This window comes from Triturus cristatus, chromosome 12 (genome assembly GCF_964204655.1).
Source record: "Triturus cristatus chromosome 12, aTriCri1.1, whole genome shotgun sequence".
Classification (NCBI taxonomy): Eukaryota; Metazoa; Chordata; class Amphibia; order Caudata; family Salamandridae; genus Triturus; species Triturus cristatus.
The window spans coordinates 76,402,316-76,423,958 of record NC_140595.1 but is presented as its reverse complement, the minus strand read 5'-3'; the positions used below and the strand labels follow the sequence as shown (position 1 = coordinate 76,423,958).

Below are 21,643 nucleotides of genomic sequence, written 5' to 3'. Positions count from 1 at the left end.
CATCAACCCTCGTATCGATAAGAAATATAAAGCCGCCCCTACAGATCCCACCTACATCAGAGGGCCCGCACCACTAGACTCCCTTGTAGTCTCCACTGCAAGGAAACGTGCAAACTCCCAGGCATCAGGCGAGGCACTACCACCTGATAAAGAGTCCAAACTCCTAGATGCCTCTGGCAAGCGCACAGCATCCCAGGCGGCCAACATATGGCGCATTGCGAACACACAAGCGCTTTTAGCACGATACGACAGGGCACATTATGATGAGCTAGAAGCAATCATGCAACATCTCCCTGACAAGTACAAAAATAGAGCTAACAAGCTAATAAAGGAGGGAAAAACCATCACCAACACCTCCATACGCTGCGCCCTCAATGTTACCGATACCGCCTCTAGGGCAATTAACACCAGCGTCCTCCTTCGTAGGCATGCCTGGCTGCGAATTTCCAGTTTTAACCCAGAGGTACAGGCTTCCATCCTTAACCCCCCCTTTGACCAAGAACATCTCTTTGGCCCAAACGTAGACGTAGCCCTTGAGAAAATGAAGAAAGACACCGATACGGCAAAATCTATGGCAGCCTTACAGTCACACTCTCCTAGGCGCTCCTTTCGCCGCTCTTCCTTTCGAAGCACATCTAGAGGCTACTCCTCCGATGGCTCTTCTACGTCCTATAAAGCCCCTACACAATCCACCTTCACTAGGGGCTACCAGAGAGGTGGCCACAAGGGTAACATTAATAAAGGCAGAGGCAAAACTAATACCTCCTGCTCTGCCTCCACTCCTACCCAATGACTTCCCTTCACTCCCCCCAGACCATCCCACTCCAGTCGGGGGCAGATTGCAAAATTTCCTTCATGTCTGGGCTACTATCACCTCAGACAAATGGGTGACACAAATAATTCGGTCAGGCTACTGCCTCGAACTAAAATCAATCCCCCCAAACATTCCACAAAAAAAACGTCCCATGTCACAGAAACATTTGTCACTTCTCAAACAGGAGGTAATCTCCCTCCTACAAAAAAGTGCGATAGAGCCAGTTCCTACCCACCAACAAAATATGGGAGTTTACTCCCTATATTTCCTCATACCAAAAAGGGACGACAGTCTAAGGCCCATCCTGGACCTCAGACCCATAAATCCCTATATACATTCAGACCATTTCCACATGGTCACACTTCAGCAGGTACTTCCCCTGCTCTCCCAAAACGACTTCCTTGCCACCCTAGACCTCAAGGACACCTATTTCCACATTCCCGTTCACACAGATCACAGAAAGTATCTCAGATTTGTAGTGGACGGTCAACACTATCAATTCAAAGTGCTTCCATTCGGAGTCACCACAGCACCACGTGTGTTTACCAAGTGCCTAGCAGTCGTGGCAGCACATCTGCGAAGACAACACATACACGTCTTCCCATACCTCGACGACTGGCTAATAAAAGCCAACTCATACAACCAGTGTGTACAACACACTCATGCAACTATACAGCTACTTCACGAACTGGGCTTCACAGTAAACCACACGAAGTGCCATCTGCAACCGTCCCACATAAAACAGTACTTAGGTGCCACAATAGACACCTCAAAAGCGCTAGCCTACCCCAGTCCTGCCAGGATAGCAAACATTCAAGCCCTACGCGCCAAATTTCAACCAGAACACTGTCTAACAGCTCGAGTGTTCATGCAGCTCAAAGGGATGATGGCCTCTTGCATCTTCATAGTACCTCATGCAAGACTCCAAATTCGTCCTCTCCAAGAATGCTTAGCGCGCCAATGGAACCAGGCCCAGGGTCAACTGACAGATCTGGTGTTGGTAGACGGTCGTGCCCATCGCTCTCTGCAGTGGTGGACCACCGAAAACCTTTCCAAAGGGCGACCGTTCCTGGACCCTGTTCCTCAGATAGTACTAACAGCGGACGCATCGCTCTCCGGCTGGGGAGCTCACCTACTACATCACACCATGCAGGGCAGGTGGACACCTCAGCAAAAGTTGCTCCACATCAACCATCTAGAGCTACTAGCAATATTCTTAGCACTAAAGGCATTTCAACCACACATATCCGGCAAGGCCGTCCTAGTCCGCACAGACAACATGACAGCCTTGAAAAGGCTGCTTATTGAACTGTGAAGTTCCAAGAGCACGAGCAGTGTTGGTGTCCTTTTTAATTGTTTGAAGGGCATCGTCTATATGCTGGCCAAACAACGATTCACTGTCGTAAGGCATGTCCAGTATTTTTGTCTGTACCTCCTGACAAAAAGACGTGGCCCGTAACCAGCCCTGACGCCTGAGGACTGCTGCACCAGCCAAAAGACGGAAACCAGTGGAAGACAATAGCGCAATCAATAATTTCCGAGGAAATTCTTTCTCCTTCTTGAAGAATTTTTAGCGCCTCTGGCCTAGACGCTTCTGGGATAAGGTCTATAAGAGATATGTCTGACCACATTTGGCGGTCGTAACGGCCCAAGATAGCTAAAGAATTGGCTGCACGAACTGTAGTTGCAGCCATAGTGGAAAACTTCTTTCCAATACCATCCAGGCGTCTACCCTCTCGATCTGGCGGTGCAGACAATGGAGACTATGGGTTTCTGGATTGACGTTGAGCTGCCTGAGTAATGATGGAATCAGGCTTTGTTTGCGAAATTAGACAAGCAGGTGAATTTGGAGGGGCTTTGTATTTTTTATCTAGCCTAGGTATGATAGCTGGAATGGAATTAGGATTTTGCATTAGCTTGAGGCCTTCTTGCCAGATAAAATCGATAATTGGAATACAACAGACTTGTTTTTGAGGTTGATCCTTAAAATCATACAGGAAACAATCTTCCTCTCTGGTGGTCATAGGAAGGTGGAATCTTTTAGCTGCTCTTTCCATGAGCAAATGAAAACCACCGGTGGAGAATCCAAAGGAGCTGGATCAGCGGGAGATGGCGTTTGGATTTGATAGTTGTCCCATTCAGAAAGAAGGGATCCGTCATCTAGCTCACCTTCTTCCTTGTCACAGTCATCATCCTGCTCTTCGACAATGTCCTCCTCTATGATTTGAGGAACTTCAAGATGTTGAACTCTGGTCGCCGACGTAGGTGTGGCCACTGATTCTTTAATTGGAAGAGGTTGTGGAGGTACCTGCCGCGTTGGGGAAGTCTGCACAGAACGTGGAAAACGGTGGTAGTAGTCATCTAACATATACTGGAGGTTGGAAATAAGACTTAAAGGCATTTGTGCCATAGGAAGTTCCTGCGCCGGTTGTGTGTCACAAATAGAGAAATCTTCCTCTTGTAAGTCATCATCATCCGAGTCCTGACACTTTATTAGAAGTTCAGAGGGACTGCGAGCAGCCCGAAATCTGTCATCCTCGGATTCCTCATCGTCCGACGTAAAAAGCACCTCTGGAGGTTGAGAAGGAGCTTGAATTGGCATTAGGGTATCCAAAGAGGAATGTCGTCGTTGAAGTAAAGAGCTTGAAGACTTTAGTGGTACCAGATCTACGGATGGAGTCGTAGCCATTATTGCTGACGTTAAAAGTCGACGTTGAGACACCGTCGATGACGAAGACACCGTCGACGAAGCCACCGTCGACGACGTATGCTTTTTCCTATGTTTGCTTGCCGTCGTCGACTAAGTCAAAGGCATTGTAGACAAAATGGGTCTCACCTTAACAGATACCAACGTCGACGGTGAAGATGCCGACGACAGGATCATAGCTGGCTTCATAGACACAGAAGTCGAAGTCGTCGACGTAGATGCGACAACGGCAGCTCTCGTCGACGGAGGAAGCGTTGATGAGCTCGTCGACGAGAGAGGCAGTTTCTGAGGTAAAAACTGCGTAGATGGAGTCTTTGACGCCTGAGAATCAGATCTCGGGGGCGTAAAGGATTCAGAAAGGCTCCTGGGGGGGGGGGAGAATCACCCCTTTTGAAGTTAAAGGTTGGATAGTGGGCTTATCAACATGATGTTTTTTCACCACGTTAGGTCTTGGAGAAACCTTCTGAGAGTCGCTTGCTATCTTCAAGGAGGGAGCAGTTTTGATTGAAGACACACTCTCCACATCTTAGAGAGGATTCTCTGAAGTCTTCAACTTCTGCAGCCACAGAAGGAGACGCCCTTCTCCGTCCTTTAAAGTCTTCTGAGAGAAGGTCCTACAAATTTTACAATCTTTAACCTGATGTTCAGGATATAGGCAATAAATACATTTCTTGTGAAGGTCTTCAGAATGAAGCCTCAGTTTACCACAACTTCCACAAGGTCTGAAGAGGGATTTCTTGGTAGTAGACATCATAAAGGTAATCTTCTGAGAAGATATGAGAAGAAAAACTGAGCAAGCTCAGGAAGACTCCCTTCACACGACGTGCGGTAGAAAATCTGAGGACCTGAGCCTCTGGGGAGAAGGTTCTAGAGGGTGCGGACGCCTGATTGGCTGGATTTTGGACTAAAACATTATGACAGTAATATGTTAATATGTGACAAGTTGTCTATCCATAAAAACTCTATGGCTTTACTTTCTTTTATGCCTATTAGGCTTATGTTATTACTACATTGCTATGTTATGTACCGTGGGACTCCCACTTCGACGACGGGGAATATTCAAGCATGTGAATCTATGAAAGACACCCCAATACTGGAGAATAGGAGGTTGCACTTGGGCTGCTTGGTCCTTTGTCGGTGATGGTGAAATGTGGCGCTGGTTTCACAGGAAGTTCTGTCTGTTTTATGAGGCACTCACCATTTCCCTGAGTACGGACTGTCTTTTTGTGGTCCTCTGTTCTGCAGGTAGCTGTGGCTACTGTTCCTGCTGGGGCTGACCCCTACTTCACTGGTTGTGACACGTATTCACACAGGTAGCAGCTGGTGCTGCACTGTGGATAGACTGAAACATATACCTTTAGGGTGAGAACCCCTTTCCTGTTGGGCCGGGTAGCTGACCTTTGCACACACAAACATACGCTTATCAGGTGCTTTCCTCTAGTGGGCGTCAAAACCATTCTTTACACGTGGTTTGGCAGCTTCTTCAACCAATCAAAGTTCTTCAACATCTGATCTGTGGACGCTCGCCAGTATCATACACCTAACTCTGGTATTTGTAGGACAAGCAATGTTAGCTTGTCAATAAATATTCTAGCATTCAAGGGTGTTCCATTTTTTCCTGTATGCATAATACTTGTCCTTCTTGGTGTTACATGCCACCTAGCCTGAAATGCAGCATAATTACCTGGTTTGGAACCTGGAGTGTGTGTTCTTTCACTGCATTGCGACCGTGCGCACATTCAGATTTAAGCTTCTTCCATTTAGGGCTACAAGTTTTGTTGGCTCACTTACACAGGTCCAAGATCCCTTTTAATTCAGGTTTTATTTACAGCAGCATTTTAAAATAATTCTCTAAAGGGGGAGGGTGACTTGCATTTTGAGGTCTCTGCAATGCTACGAAGGATAAACGCGCCTAAATCAAATAGCGTTTCTGTCCCCATATGGTTCTTTCTAGCATAAGTGTTATCACTGCCAAGTGTTGTTTTCAGTTGTTTGCAGTCCCTGGGTGGTTGCTTCTGCTGTTACTTGCCAACCTGATGTCTATTGGCAGTAGCCAGCTAATGCATCTGTGTCTGCCGGCATTTAAATCCGGAGTCTTCCGCGCGCTGCTGAGTCACTAGTATATCATTGGAAGCTTGCCCCACCCATAGCACCTCAACAGATTCGATATGCTGCTGAGTGGCTAATAGACAAGAAATGGAAACTCCTAAGCCTGTTTTCTATTCACACCAATGCCTTCAGGACAGATGGCAATAGAGGCAGAGCCCGGTGCACCAAAGAACAAAGCAAGACTAGCCTTTACAACCCCTGATTGACACAACGGATGCTGTTAAATGGGCGAGTGGGCCACTTAAGTCTTTGGGTCTGGTTCTGTTCCCAAGCCTGGCATTCTGGTTTACCATTTCAGGATTATGATATGGGTGGGTGGGAATAATGGGAGCCCTTTCAGTGGGTTTGCAGATTTTGTAGATTTATTTAGTATGGCTCAGCACCCGTGCGGGTATGCACTACATGGGTAGATTAATTGATTTGCCCAGAATCACAGGATGTTGCGGCGAGATTCCCCTACCCCTGAGTCAGTGGCTCTGGCCACTGCGCCACATCCTCTCCCTAGGGTGGGGGTTTTGGGAACCCGCTTGGTGCCCATTGTCTTTCCCATTGGTATACCCATACAAGAGATGTTCTGTCATTTCATTTCCTACAGGACTTGGAGTGGCTATCTGTGAATTATTTCAGGCAAAAGAGAACCAGCTGTCTCTCTTGGTCGGACGCCTCTATACCTTGGGTGTCACCGTGTCCCCGTCACTTGCGTTTCAGGCCTGCAACAGAAAAGTCAGCCTCATGCTCACATTTTCAAGGTACAACGTTGTAAAAAACAAAACGTTGAAAAATACTTGTGTGTCCTACCTTGTCAACTAGCTTTGACCTCCTTATAACAAGTCCAGCTTTAGAGGGACACTGCGGTAACCTTTCCTGTTGTTCCTATACTTACAGCCGTGGGGGGCGGTACTCACAATGCTTCCCCCAAATGTAGGCTTCACTTGATGCTGCGCTGGCCTTTGATGGTGCAGACATTCTCCAGTTATGAGCGACCGACGTCATTTTCCATTCATTGTCTGTGTGCTCTTGGGCTGCCTGGGCGGTGACTGTAGTCCATCTGCAGATCTGAGACCCTGCAGGCGCAGATGCCTCTTTCTATAACTACATTGGAATGTTAAATAGGAAATCCTTTTTGGGTGCCAATATAAAGGGGTTTGCCTCCAGGCTGGCAGACCTAGGATTGGAAGCCACCATTTCTGTAGGTGACGTATCAATGACGCTGCCAAAAAAATAAAAATACATGTAGTATACTAACTCTTTTGATATTGAATGTTTATATATATCATTTTTAATTTCTGTGACCTGTGCTAGTTGCAGAAGCACATTTCCAAATACTGTAGCAGTAAATGAGAAAGTGAAATATGGAATTGAAACAAAATAGGGAACCCAAATGACCTCGCAGCGGGTGTAGAAAAGTGATACATTAAACCGCAACATACATTCAAAAGCTTCTTTCTTCCAATGTTTTCTCTTATTGCTTTGGTTTGAACCCTCATTCCTAGAGCAGATTATGACCTTGCGTTTGATCACGCCCCTTTTGAAGGACACTGGATAGTGCATAGCTGGTGTTTTTCTTCCGAGTTCTCTCACTGGATTTAACTCTTATATGAAGATAGCTACAGTTTAATCTCATAAAAACCACTTCAGGGAATAGGTACGACAGTGGGTTATTCCCAAGAAAGATGGTCCTTGCTGCTCTTAACCCCACGCGTTTAACCTTGAAAATCATACAATAAGCATAAAATAAAATAAAAAAAATGAAAAGCAGCTTTTAGCTGCAGTATAGGTGTTTTACATTGTGTGAAACATGTTTATCCACACTTGGCTTTGATTTTTTTTACATTTGTTATGCTTCACTAAAACATGCAGATCACTCAGTTATCCTTCAAAGAACAAATAGCTAAACGGACAGGGCCATAAATCTGATTTGATCACAAATGCCTTGAAAAATGAGGGCCTTGCATGTTTCGCGTGATGCTTTTGCATTGTGTGCAGTCAGCAAGAATGTTTGAGCAAATATGTATTCAGAATAAACAGCTGAATATGAACTTCATTCTATGTGTGGTTGATTGCACGACTAGCACCCAACTACTCTCAGTAGGATTGATAAAAGCAGCGTCAAGCTTTTAGCGCCGACTCTCACTTAGTGAAAGCGATAACTGTCAATTCCTCTGAGGACCGGCTACAGCTCAAGAGGGGCACTTGGCACTTCTTTACTTTCCGCTCATAAAGCTTCAAAGCCTGAAAGAACTTGTCCTTGCCCCTTCAATCAACACTTGATTTAAGGATTCGCTCCCTTTTATTTACAGCTATAGCTGTATTTAGAAAGTTAGGATGGCCTTTTAGATCACCTTCCTTAGTGTTAAGTTCATCAATTTTGGCATGGATTCACTTGCTTGTCTGGTCCGTCGTCACTGGTGAAATACGAGCTTCAGTTCCCACAATCCATTACGATACCCTGCGTTGACGTGAAAAGTTAAAAATCAAGTGGTAACGGTGACATGTCTGGACCGGCAATCTCTGAAAAGGCTTCGCCGTTGGGTGGGATAGACTATGTCCACCAAGTGGCTTTGCTGTTCGTGCTCTCTGATGTGCCTAACTCTAATGTTGGCGGCTGCTTGCGTCAGTCATGAAGGGAAGTGCGGTGCCAAGAAAGCATTAACATGTTTGTGTCTTGCCCGCCGCTCTCACATTAGATATGCGAGCAAAGGAGAGTGTCTCTTAGTATTGATGTGCACTCTGAAGGTCCACGACCTTTACCTCTGCTTTCCCTACCTCTTCTTTGCTTTTCTTGTGGACACTATCAACCTGTTCAGTCGCAGGATGGTACTTCATATTGGAATTCAGCAGATGAGAATCAAAAGTGAAAAGAATCACAAAAAAATCCTGAGAAAGGCACAGCACCCCAACAAAAAATGTCTTCGATTCTGAAATTGCATAGTTTCGCTGCTAGGCATAGATAGGGTTCTCGTCGTGACTGCTTTAGAGAAGTTGTTCCCACAAACAATGATTAGGATTTGTTGTCCCTAGATTTGACACCACCTGTCGTTAGCAGGGGTCCTGAGAGTTAAGATGAACTATTTTATTTACTTTTATTTTTAACATTTTCTTTATAACTCAAACATGACCCTTGCGGGTATCAGAGCGCTTTTGACTTGTACAGAGAGCAGAGCAATAATAACAATGATAAGATATTTGAGAAGAAATACAAGGTAGGGTAGTACAAAAAAAGGGAGGCTAAGCTTACAATGCGCTGAGAGCAGCGGAGATAAACCAATAAAAACTAAAATATCGTTGTGAAGAAAATTGCTTGATCATGTCTGGACTGATAAGTCGAAAGCACTAAAGTGGCCGGTGACAAGTAGTCATGAGTGTGATTGAGGAATCGGGGTGGGTATCTTAGGGTCTAGGAAAGACATTTGTTCATAAGGGGTACTTTGACCTTTTTCTTGAAGGAGATAGTTGGAAGAATTCATTCTGACTTCAGGGGGCAAGGAGCTCCAAATTCTCTGGGGAGTCCCAGAGAAAGATCGGTTGTAAGCTTTCTTCTTGTGGAATCGCTGTGGCTTCAGAAGTAAGGTGTTGGCGCTTCTGGATGATCAGGAGCCACCGGAGAGTTCAAGAGAACAATAAATTAAGGGATCCACGCGTTGTCATACTTTGCATCTTGTTTGCACACAAACACCCCTCTTATTGGCTTTGAAGTCACCCCGTGGACTGCTTGACTGTTTCTTACTGGCATTTCATATAGTTAGATTGCCACAGCAATGCTTCCCAGGTTCATTGCTAACAGGCTACCATGGCATTTTTCTGCTAATGTCTTCTTCAGTGTCACTGAAGGTTCATTTGCGTCCAGTTTAACTAGAGAGCATCCGACATCCTAGTGAACATCTAGCCCCTTTATCTCTAACACGAATGCTCACTATGAGTCACTTTGATTCCCTTAAGATAATCAGGACACAAAAAGGCAAGCCTGATAAGCTCTGGGGCACTGGAGAAAGTATTATTGTTCACAGGCAAAAACTCTTGGGGGAAACATTAGCCTTTTCCTACTTTGTCGACGAGCTGCCTTCAGGGATCATGCAACTTTGCCCACTGACTTGAGTTGTATACAGCCTACCCCACGCCAGAAAGCTTGCTCGTGCAAGCATCTGCTTTGAAACGGAGACATAGCAACTTCTCTCCGCTCTCACCAGAGAGGGATATGAAGTGGCTTAATTCTTCGTGCCCAGATCTGTACAGCAAGCGACCACTAACACCATATGTATCCTAGAGAGCTACAGATATGCCTTATGGATAGGATATGGCTGCTGTGGCATTTTCAAGGCTCCTAAACACCGGTAATGCCCTTGTTAATTGTATTGTTCTCTTTTATCAGCACTTGCTTAGCACACAATGTATGGGATTGATTGCCTGCATCATGGCAGTTGTGGCGAAATAGGCCAAGAACGTGGACGTGGACATCGTGGATGTAGATATGGTTCACTCATGACATGCATGATTGAGAACAGATGGACTCTTAGTGTGATGCCCTGGCCTAGTTGTTGGTTATGCCACTTGATGGCAAAGTCTTTAAATGGCCGAGGCAGATCACTCTCTGGAAGGTTTGGTTAGGGTTGTGCTACCACCAGTGGACTGGGTTTGATGTTCTCCACAAAAATCTAACACAATCAATATCGCAAATTCAAAGAGTGTAGTCACCAGTTCAGCAGTCACTGATTGACAAAGTGTCATCAATAACCATCTTTTTTTCCCAGGTGTAGAAGAGCACCAGGCTTCTCCATCCATCCGAACCACTGCCATACCTTTCTGAAACATTGGACTGTGTGCAGAAATCCCTGCGGGCACTGGTGTTGGCCTTCCTTCAAAGACAGTGGGAGATAACTTCAGACCATTGGGTCCTCCTGATCATCACTTGAGGCTGTTCCCTTGGTCTTTAAAGAGGTCTCCACCTGTCGCCTCATAAACATCCTTTCCACACAAATATCTTGACGATTGAGAGTACCTCCTTCCAGGTTGAAGAAACAGTAAAACTAGCCTTCTGTTAAAAATGGGGACCACTTGTTATTTTGGATTGCTTCAATGAGCCCAGCTCACAGTAATCACCCTTTTGTGAGAGGTTGGATTCTCACATTCTCAGTGTACAAGAAGAAGTCTTTTCTTACTCTGCTTCAGTGGATTCAGTTTATTTGCATAGTTATAGAAGCGTGCCAGCATAGGGCTTTATTTGCCTAGGACAGACTAGTCCACATCCAAACAATGTAATGTAAGGTGGATTTGTCGAGCGCTGCCGTTACACGTGACGGTATCCAGGCGCAGGCATTGAAGCTTTCACATAGCCCATACCAGCCTTAACATTCAGTCTTGAGACTCCTGGGACATTTTCCATCCTACATAGCTGCAATCCTGCAATTGCGGGTGTGAATGAGATATCTTGAATGGGCATGCAGACTCAGTGAAATGAGTTGAAGGATTTAATCTCCCTTCACTAAGATCTGCTTTCTTCCCTGCAGCGGTCGGCTTCACCTCAGATTCTTCTAAAGGAGGCCTTCAGTCCTCTGAGACCCTGGGTTAAAGGTTGGGAGCACAAGCTTCTTCCTGTAGCTAGAGAACCCCTCTTGGAGATCCAAAATTCAAGACTTTATCCCCTTCTTCAGAAAGGACTTTTCACATCCGGTTCTGGGCATTGTTTGTTTGTGAAGATAATCCCACCGTCCTGGAGAGGAAACAGTTCTGCTCCTGACAGACAACACCACAGCCATGTTTTATGTGAATAAGCAGGGAGGTGTAGGACCCAAACTGCTTTGCGGAGATGCTGTTGATTAACTAATCTTCTTTCAAATGAATATCCTAGCTTCTGCAGATCCCTGGGCGCCCTCCTGCCTTCCCACAAGAGAGTGAATGAGTTATTTTTGTTATCTTTTGACTCCGCCCTCTGCATCCCTATTCTCTGTGGCTCTAGTTACTCTTGGGTGATAATTCCAGCTCTGGCTGATTCAATGTCATACCACTCATGCTCTGGACTAGGAGCTGGACTTCAGCGCAGAGCCACTTCTTCCAAAGTAGCCATGCGCTTTATAAGTCGCATTATTATTATTATTTGACCAGAGACTGAAGTTATTACACCAATCAGCATTACATCTACTGAAGTAAAACCATACACCTGGTGTTTCCTTGAATATATCTCTTCACCACGCATACTATTACACCGCATGCTATCCTGGCTGAAGAGGGGTGAAACCCCCAAATTGGTCCTAGGATGCTTGTTTCGGTCCAGGGAGGACCTGGCTTGGCAGTTCGGGCTGGACTGTTCCCATTATGCACAGGGTCAAGACTGATTTGCATATGGCCAGGTCTAAACTGAGGTGGCATGGTGAGCAAAAGAATGATGGATTCAACCCAGATCTCTGGACTGGGGGTGAATGTTTTGAATTGTCCTGCATTCTGTCCATCAATTGTGTGTCTTTTGCTTTCTGGCCCTAAGTGTGCCAGGTATGCCCAGACGTGGGTCCCGGGCTCACCATGCCACTGGGATCAAGCTATCCTGGCTGAAGAGAGGTGAAACCCCGAAACCGGTCCTAGGATGCTTGTTTCTGGTCCAGGGAGGACCTGGCTTGGCAGTTCGGGCTGGACTGTTCCCATGTGGCACAGGGTCAAGACTGATTTGCATATGGACAGGTCTAAACTGGGGTGGCATGGTGAGCAAAAGAATGATGGATTTAACCCAGATCTCTGGACTGGGGGTGAATGTTTTGATTTGTTCTGCATTCCGTGCATCAATTGTGTGTCTTTTGCTTCCATTGGAAAAACTCCTTGGCATGCGCATTGAAGCTTGATGGCATTGAACTGCTTTGTAATTGTAAATGTTGTTGAAATGGAAAATGGTTTAGTGAGCAAGTAATAAATCGACCCCCTCACCCTTTCTCAAGCAGCCGCCTCAGTGGGTAAGACTTTTTGATGTATTTATTGGCGACACCGTGAGCCGTACTGGGGCTGGCGCTTCCGAGCACCTTTCCATTAAAAAGAGTAGTCGCGTTTATTAAACATTAGCTTCAGGACTGTGGTTATGTTGGAGAAGTTCGGCATTTTGATTAACGGGGACAGTGGTCACTGATGTGCATCATGTCCCATCAGACGCTGTCTGCCCCTGGTTGAGGGGCAGCAAATCAAAGACATTAAGATGCAATAAAAAAGGGAATAGAATGTTAATGAGAACTGTTCTAAGTAGGACGGAAGAATTGGCAAGACTGCAAGATAAAGTCTCTATTCCTTCATGATGCAGCATTTTAATTTTTTTATCGGAGATAGAAGGGGAAAAGAGCGAGTGAATGACGAAAAAAAGATGGGAGTGGAAAGAGTGAGAGGGGAATAAGTAGTGGTGGAGATGAATGAGATTGGAGGAGGGAGAGAACTATGGGAAAAAGGAATGATATAGATGCAGCACTTAGACCCCCCCCCCGTGGAAAAAAAATCACCCGTGCCCCCATTACCCCCCCCCCCCCTTTTCAAAGTCTTTCACAATTATTCTAGAATTGCAGTTATGTTCTGTTACCGTTTTAAAAATGCAATAAAATTACATGATTGCCAAACATACTATTCTGGTCAGGCAGGCCTTACTATCCTGTAAAGATGTCCACAGTGTGATCATTAGAAATGGGGCTTGGGGTTTTGAGGAATATTTGGAGTACAGTCCCTTTTGCCACCTTCTCCCAGCAAAGATATAGATGACAAAAGATGTCTTCTGAAAACAAAGCACTGTTATCAGCATAATGCTTCTTTTAGCCAGAGCCTGCCCCCCCCCCCATCACTTGGGGGTCCGCCCCCTAGTTTGAAACCCCCTGATATAGAGGGATATGTAGGGAAGAGGAATGGGATTGTTCCAACTGTCCTGTTGCGTTGCTTCTGCTTGAGGTAGTTGTTGGAAGGTGCATCAGTCATGCACTTGATTCTTTGAATGTCCCTTTATGTGTAGGCCAGGCAGGCAGCTACCCCTTTGATTACTTATCTGAGCCTTCAGATGGGCCTATTAGTGGGTGTTGCATGCTGTGAAACATGGGCAGCCTCCCAAGGCTGGCACCGGTTGGACCGGCTTTGTGGCTTGTGGCCCAGAGAAAGAGCAGCGGAGTTTAAAATCCATATAGAGCGACCTAATGAAGGCCCTCGTTTGTCTGGCATTTTACTGTCCATGGAGCACTCTGGCAGGCTCGTGCGCCTGTCCTCTCATTTGCTCTTGTTCGTTCCCGTAATTTCCATTTTAATGATGGGGTAAATACAACCAGTTCTACCTTCTTTAGGTTTCTCTAAACCTTAACGTGGATAAAGACTTTTCTTCTGGATTTTCTCAACCGTGAAAAGCTCCAACTCTGAATCCAATCACTTTATCTGGAGACAAACTTCCCACTACTTTGAAGGTCTCTTCACTTGGACCGGAAGTGGTATCCAGGTCAGTGGATGAATTCATCTCTATTTTAATTTTGCTCGTCGTTCGAGGGGACAATTAAAGCCGAACGGTGGGCTTCTATATATTGATGAAAGTATTTTTTGTTTTGCACATGGATAAAACAAGAGGAATTAAGGTGTTTTTTTTGTAACCGTTGAAATACATTAACAGGACTAAGGATAAACATAAGGCTCGATGCACCAAATCTACATTTTTATTCCTTGTACAAATAATAACCACATTTTTCATAACGCTACAGTCCAATTTCTGGGATGTTTAAGTGCTGTAAATAACAGAGGTTAACATGTGCTATTCACAGATACTACAACAAGTATTTACATAGGCTCAGTTTATCTGTGCAGTTAAACGTTTTGTATTCACAAAACGTTGAAATTGCACCCATAAATCTATTTAATCACATATAAAATAGAGCTGTATTGTGTAGCATTATGTGTGAGTAGATCTGCACCCACTTCAGACTTGGGGCCCGATTAAGACTTTGGCAGTGTGGGAGCGGGCTGCCACGCAAGCACCCCACTTCCACACCGCCAAAGTCAACTGCCGCCCACCCGCTTACGAGTTTCCTCATGGTCTGGTGGACGGTGCTTTGCTGGTCCCGCGGTGGTGTAGTTCTAAGACTCATAAGTGAGCCTTTGAACTCCAGCACCGAGGGAGCGCAATGCAAGTTCCTGCACGGCATGGACTGTGCAGCCCATGTAGGAACTGGGGTGCATGCACACAAGGGGGGACATGTACCCCTCTGCATGCACTCCTATGCACAGGGGCACCAGTGGACCCTGTAGGGCACCCTTACTTTCCTGACCGCCACACTTTTCATGGCAGGATCTCTGCCATGAAAAGTGTAGAGGTCAGAAAAGTCGTTAGTGCGGCACCACCCAGCGTATTGCTGCCGCAGACCACCGCTATAGTGCCAAGGGATTGCGGACCACCGGTGGTTTCGGCGGTCTGACCGCCGTAGTCATAATACGCACCACCACCGCGAGTTTGTCGGTCTGATGGATGCCCCAGAAAGTATGCGCCCATCGACTGAGTTTTGGGATTTTCAGAAACTTTTGCATGGCATAGCCTGAAAAAGTTCTATTCTTTTCAGTCAAGGGAAAGAGTACATTTTCCCCCTGTCTACTAATGGAAAGGGAACACCCACAAACATGGTTGGGTTGTAGGAGTAAGAGTTGCTCTTCCCCCCCACACACACAAAATATTTTTCCCCTCATAGTGCAACTATTGGCCGAACAATTCTCACCCCGCGCAAGGGTCTAATAATGAACCTCCCCATTCAATACATCTCCTCTTTAAACAGGATTTCTCTATTCACCAATTTAAGGATTGAGGCTTGGAAGGAGGCGACATGTTTTTTCTGTGTCACGGGGCGCTTTTTCACGTAAGTGAGGGAGCCGGTGTCGGCGATAGGCTCTCGAAGTGATGAGGCGGCTTTGATGTTTCAGGAATCAGGAGATAGCATTGCATGATATGGTTAACTTGGTTCCCAACTGTCAGTCAACTTCCAGCATGGGTTCCGAGACCAGATTTGAATGTTCTTTTCAGAAAGACTTGGATGCATCATAGGACTGGGGAACAATTCAGATGCTCGTCAGTGGCCAGAGGAACTCATTGCAAAAAATTGGTTGCCAATTAGGCACAGTGCTGGTTTCGCACAGTGCCCTCTAGTAATTTCAGTTTTTGACAAGCGTTTTCATTCTCACAGTTATTTCTTCTTGGGAGGGGGATGCTAGAATTTTCTTTTCTTGTCTACATGAAAGGCGTTTCTGTGGCACTTTGGATGCCAATGCAGGTCTTGTTATTTCTGAACCGATAAAAGTTGTTGCTAGGTTACCGTCTCCAGGAGAACCGCTCTCTGCTGCCATCCTCGTGGTGTAGATGTTCTTGTGCATACAAAGGCCTCGGACGAGTTTGCCTGCTGGATTGACGTAGTGTCTGTGAAAATCACTCCTTTTTATGATTTTTCGGACCTGGTTCTGCATCGATTTTTTTCATACTAGGTTCCCCATCAGTTCCTTTTTTTTCTTGTCATTTTTAGCTAATGCCAAACCATTGGCAGTAAGCACTTAAGGCGTCTTTGAAGAAAGAGAACAAAGGAAATTATCCTGTCTGTTAAAACCTACCTTGGTGGGAGAAATAGTTTTTCATTTTAGCTTATGTAGTAGGTTGAATTGAAAATAATTTAAGAAGATGTTGTTCTGGGGTTAGCTGAAGTCTGGTGTTCTTGTTTCTAGCATACAGTTTATGTATATTGTACAAATATAATCGAGTTTCATGCTCAGTATGTTTAACGCACATCAGATATGACTTACTCGAATGTGAATTGGAAGACCGGTCTGAAACGTGTGTGTCTGGGCATATTTCGAGAAAAATATTAAATAAATAGCAAGTAGTAAAAAAAACATTGTTTTCTGCTGAGTTTTCTTTCTCAGGAGCTCACTTTTTTCTGGATTATAAAAAGTTCTGAAAACATGGGGGCTGATTAGGATGGCACCCCTTCGGAAACAGGACCACCCAACTTGGTGTCGGCGGTCCCGCCATAAGAATTACAATGCGGCCACCTTCAAGGCAGTTGCAAAGTGTATTCTTTGTATTGTGGCTGCAGTATAAAAAATGCACATTTTGCATATCCCTGCACTATGTGGCAGGCACTATGCGGTGCCTGCCACATGGTGCAGGGATATGTAGGGGGTGCCCCCCAGGAGCCATGTCATAGGGCCAGTGGGGAAGGGCGGCCCGCTATGAGCACCCAAAGTCCTTGTCCGCCAGCCTTTTCATGGCGGGTTAACCGCCTTGAAACGGCTGGTGGAAAGGGACATTGTAATCCCAGCGGCGGTGCCTTAGCAGGCACCGCCACTGTTGTAGGGATACAACTCCCACTGACGGGCTCCTTGAGCCCGTCTGACGTGTGGCGGTCAGTCTCTTCGACCGCCATACATCCACCCGCCATCCTAATGTGGCAAGCGGTAAAAACTATTACGATGGTGGTGGGATCGCCACCGACGGGCTGTCGGTGGCAGTCCCATGGTTATCTTAGTCAAGTCAAGCCCATGATTCTTTTCTAATAGTGAAAAGGGTGATTTCTTTTCTGCCACAGCATACCATAATACTTTTCATTCTATTTTCCTGAAATATTTCTTTAGAATTGATAGTGTGATCATACTATGTATTCTCGTGTTCATTTTCATGGGGTTCGATGAACTGCACTGAAATTATAAAAATTGGCTGTCAAAAATGGGCCATTTTACCAAAGAGCTGCTTATACCATATACTGGCTTGTTTGCTGGATAGGTGGATAAAAGTGTCATAATCAGTGAATAAATGACTTTCACTGGGCTGCCCCTTTTCCAGTGCTGATCCATACAAGCCAAGATATTTAGAGCCCTTTCTAGAGAACCCCTGTTTGTAGTGGTCATGGTCACAGATGGACAATTTATAGAGATTTAAAGCATTGCTCACTTCCAGCACTTGTGTGGTCAGTTTGAATAGTTTAGGAATTGACTGAGTCTGTTGAAGCCTGTGGGCATTTTTCTATAAACATACAATTTGATATAATAGGGTTTTTGTATATTGCCTCCATACCAATATTTGTCTACGGGCTTTGGCAATGGGCTCCCCTCCGGTTTGTTGGTTTAACTACAGGGTTGTGAGCTTCGTGACGTGATGCCTGTGGACATGTCATCACCCAAGGAGTAAGTATGATGTGAATGAGGGAGTGATAGTCCTGCACATGAGTCTGTAATGTGGGATGCTCTGGTGAAGTACCATACAAAGAGGTGTTCAGTAAACGTGTGTTTAGCTTCGGTCTGCGTTGTATATCGCAGCGCATGTGGGGATCTTCTTTTCCTTCTCCAATCCAAGTTGGAGATGGTCTGTAACCCATGGCTTGCAGCCTCACTGGACCCAGTACTGCAGGACTGGTTAGTACCTTACATGATTATTGAGGGCTATTGTGCTGGTGATGGATGAGCGGTTAAGTGTTTCTTAGCTATTGTGTTGTTGTTGGGTCGAGTTTAGCTCTGGTCCTATTAGCAGAGTGGTCTGATCTTTGGGAATGGAGCATTTCTGCTGTCTAGTTTAGTTCTGGTACTCCAATCTCTCCTCTGCATTGGTCCGCTTGACCACCTGGTTCTGATGTTTCTCTGTACCTGTGTTCTATCTGTGATCCCAGGGTTCTTGTCTAATATATTTTGCATAGCGGTTGCAATATGGTCCGTGTGGTAACGGGTAAGTAGTCATTAAGTTCCTCATCTCTTTTCTGTTTGATTTGTCCTGGCTGCAGACGCTTTTCTCTGTTCTTTGGGGTTCTCGCCCATGAGGCCGAAGTGGTACCTAAAGTGCTCCTATTGATGTATGGCTTTAATTAACTGTACTTGCTAATTGAAGACAATTTTAATTTCTTGCTGCTTTTAGGAAAGTTTTTGCAAGATAGTGATTGGTTTTTTTGTTGTTTTTTTTTAGGACAAGGTGCTGCGTATGCTGTACGTTTGGGCATTGTGCAGAGATCAAGATGAACTCAATCCTTATGCTGCATGGCGGTTATTGGACATTTCAGCTTCCAGCTCAGAACAGATTCTCTGAAAGTGACCAGAGGAAAAAACTTTTTTTTACTTCTTGATCTTAACAATGCCTTCTCTGCAGAATGGGAAGACCGTCTGTGGTGGTCCACACTCTACACAGGTCCATGCAAAACGAGTCACGAGTATGGTGCAGAAAGGAGGAACAACTTGCGGTTCCGTCGTTTTCCGCCGTGCATTGCTCCTGGTGTCGAGTGAAGTGTCTGCTAGTCTGAATCGAGGGCCATCTCCAGCACTGCACCCGTGGTAGCAGTCCTGAACTTACGACTATCGATGCGATGAAAAACTGTGGTATTGCAGAGTAAAAGTCATGTGCTGCTCACGTGAAATCACCCCATTCACTCTTTTAAAATAAACTCCAAACCATTCATCTAAATATAACTTTGCAGCTGAAAAATCTTTTTTTATTGTTCTTCCTTTTGTACATTATATAATTGTATGTCGCTATCTGCTTGTAATCCCTCTGGAATTGAGCACATTGCGGCAACGTTCACTGGTACCGATTGTATTTAATGCACGTAGGAGTCGGCAGTCCAAGTTTACAGTATTCCGGTAAGCTCTACATGTCCCTTTTGAAGCGATTTCTTGGATTAGGCCAACAGTAACAGCCTGGCTCACTCTACACAGGTATCTGTTGTAAACCACAAGAACACCTGGGTTGTGTCCATGGAAATGCTAGCGTTGGGACTGTAAAATTCAACAAGTCTGAGGGCGGTAATGTCTCCGTATGTTAGTCCATCTCATTTACAGATCTAGAGATTTAAGCCATTTTCAGCATTGGCTTTTTGACGATTTTTGATGACAAATCCCTCTAGTAACGAAGCTCCTTAAGCTTCACCCTCAAGTAATGCTGAAATGTTTACATTGATACTTGGCTTCAGGGTAACTTGGCATTTTTTGCATCGTCTTCATGGCATCCCGTATGGTCCAATGACCTTGCAAGTATCTGTTACCCTAGAATGTGGCTCCTTCAGTCGGTTGCTCTACAGGAGATCCTGCGTTGAGGCACTAGCCCTTCAGGTGGAGAGGGAACTTCAATTTAATTTCGAAATAGGACCGAACTTAACTCTTGTTTTGGTGCAGATACAAGCGCTCTGGTTGTTTCAGAGGCTTGAGATGGACATAACATGAATCCAGTATGAGACTTTTGAAAACAGTAATATTGGCCAATACAAGGTGACAACAAAACTCTTCATCGTTTCTGAAAAGTGTCCCACTGGTGCCTCATTTCAACCCCTTATTGCATGCCCACCACATCCAGATTGTGAGTTTATGGTTTGGCATTCGGCCCATTTTCACATCAAAGATCTGGTAAATTGCCAGAGCTTCGATTTTCGTTATTCATTTTCCAGATATAAATTAAACGTTCCTTGGCGTATTGTGCAAAAAACATATTAAAAACCAAAAGTGATCATTAAGATAAAATTGGTGCTTTATTGGTCTTTTTTTCTTCGTCTGCATTGACGTTCTTGAGAATAAGAGAAAGTAGGCAAACTACATTGTGATTCTGCAATTGCATTTAACAAGTATTTGCACACTTTACAAAGTCTTTTACCCTATAGTCTTGTGAATTTGAATTGAGAATTATTCTACCCGAAACATCTGTCTCAAGTAGTGTTGGTGAGCAGTAGGGCTAAAACAACGCTGCAGAAGGAAAAAAAACACTGTTCCGAAACAAATTGTATTTCCCAGGATAGGTACTTATTTGCACTCTCTTGTGCTGTTTTTCTGATTAACCCGGAAATCCCAAAAGATCCAAGTCTTTTCTAATTTATTTTAAGTTTTGCAATATGTGTATATTAATACATACATTTCTGGTGTGCATGTAGTTTTCAAACCTTACTTTTGTCGAGAATTCACAGGGATAGATTCCTCATTCGTAGAGTTTGTAATTGTAGGTAGGTATTTATTTATTTACAGAGTTTTATATAGCGCTGGCTAGACCCGGAGGTATCAGAGCACTTTACATGAGTACAGAATATTGCATAGTTACATTTGTTACAAGAGCATGGCATAACACAGAAAAACTAGTTCCAAAAGAGCAAAGAGGGTAGAGGGGATCGGGGGGTAGAGTCAAGGGGCTGGAAAACAGATAAGATCTGGCAGACCGGCAATGGTAGAAAGTACATCAGTAGGCCCAAAAAAGTTAGAGCTAATGAGCCCACAAACCGGTAGGAGGTCACGAAGTCAACAACATCCAGTGCCGGATTACCTCACTGCATCGGATCACCTTGGCAATGGAGCAGGACCACAGGGGCGGGGCGAAACAGGGTATCTCAAAGAGATCATTCATGGCTAGGAGGGTGAAGCGTCCCAAGGGGGGTTCAAATTGAAGCAATGGACAGGCAGGCGACACTAGACATAAACCAGCGGCAAGCATCGATTGAAGAAATGTCAAGGCAGTCAAGATGGAGGACCAACATCATGGTCACCATACAACCTCAGCACGAAATGGCGGGCCCATAGATCCACAGAAATCCAACCAAAAACGATAAGGAAAACCAACCTCAAAGGAGCAGGCCTGGATGAGGGAGGCAGCCACAGGATAGAGAGGAAGGAAGGCTAGAAGTCGCCGAGCTCTCTCAAGTCGTCAAGAAAAGAAAGCATTCTGATAGCAGTATCCCGACCCAACATGCTGTATAGTCGGGGGAGATCGGCTCGGGTGCCCAGACAGCAGCCCTGGAAGAGGAAGGCAGCCACGGGGTCAGGAGGACGCGTTCACTCGGATGACCAAAGAAAGACAAGCTCAGGGGCACAGGGCGGCAGCGTCGCTGCATTCTTGTAGCTGCTTTGCGGGATGCCGAGCAAGGTCGAGGCCAGAAGGTAGGTAGCGGCCGGAGGGGTGATTCGCCAGCTCATTTCCTCTCGGCTGCGAAGGCAGCTCAACCGAAGCAACTGCCATATTGCAATTGGCTCCACTAGCGTCCATCGTGAGAGTCGGAGGTTGAAGAAGCAGGACAAACAAAATTAACTAGGCGGGGGGA

The 21,643-nt window shown here is 45.3% G+C and overlaps 1 protein-coding gene across 1 annotated transcript in view; it reads left to right on the top strand.

Annotated features, from left to right (window-relative positions):
* The window catches only part of TIMM44 (translocase of inner mitochondrial membrane 44), a 122,363-nt gene extending 102,279 nt beyond the window's left edge, over positions 1 to 20,084 (top strand). The window contains exon 13 of the mRNA XM_085639907.1: positions 18,544 to 20,084. Within this exon, the coding sequence (XP_085496033.1) occupies positions 18,544 to 18,663 (120 nt within the window). The 3' untranslated portion in view covers positions 18,664 to 20,084. The remainder of the gene's footprint in view (positions 1 to 18,543) is intronic.
* Positions 20,085 to 21,643: the final 1,559 nt, after the last annotated feature.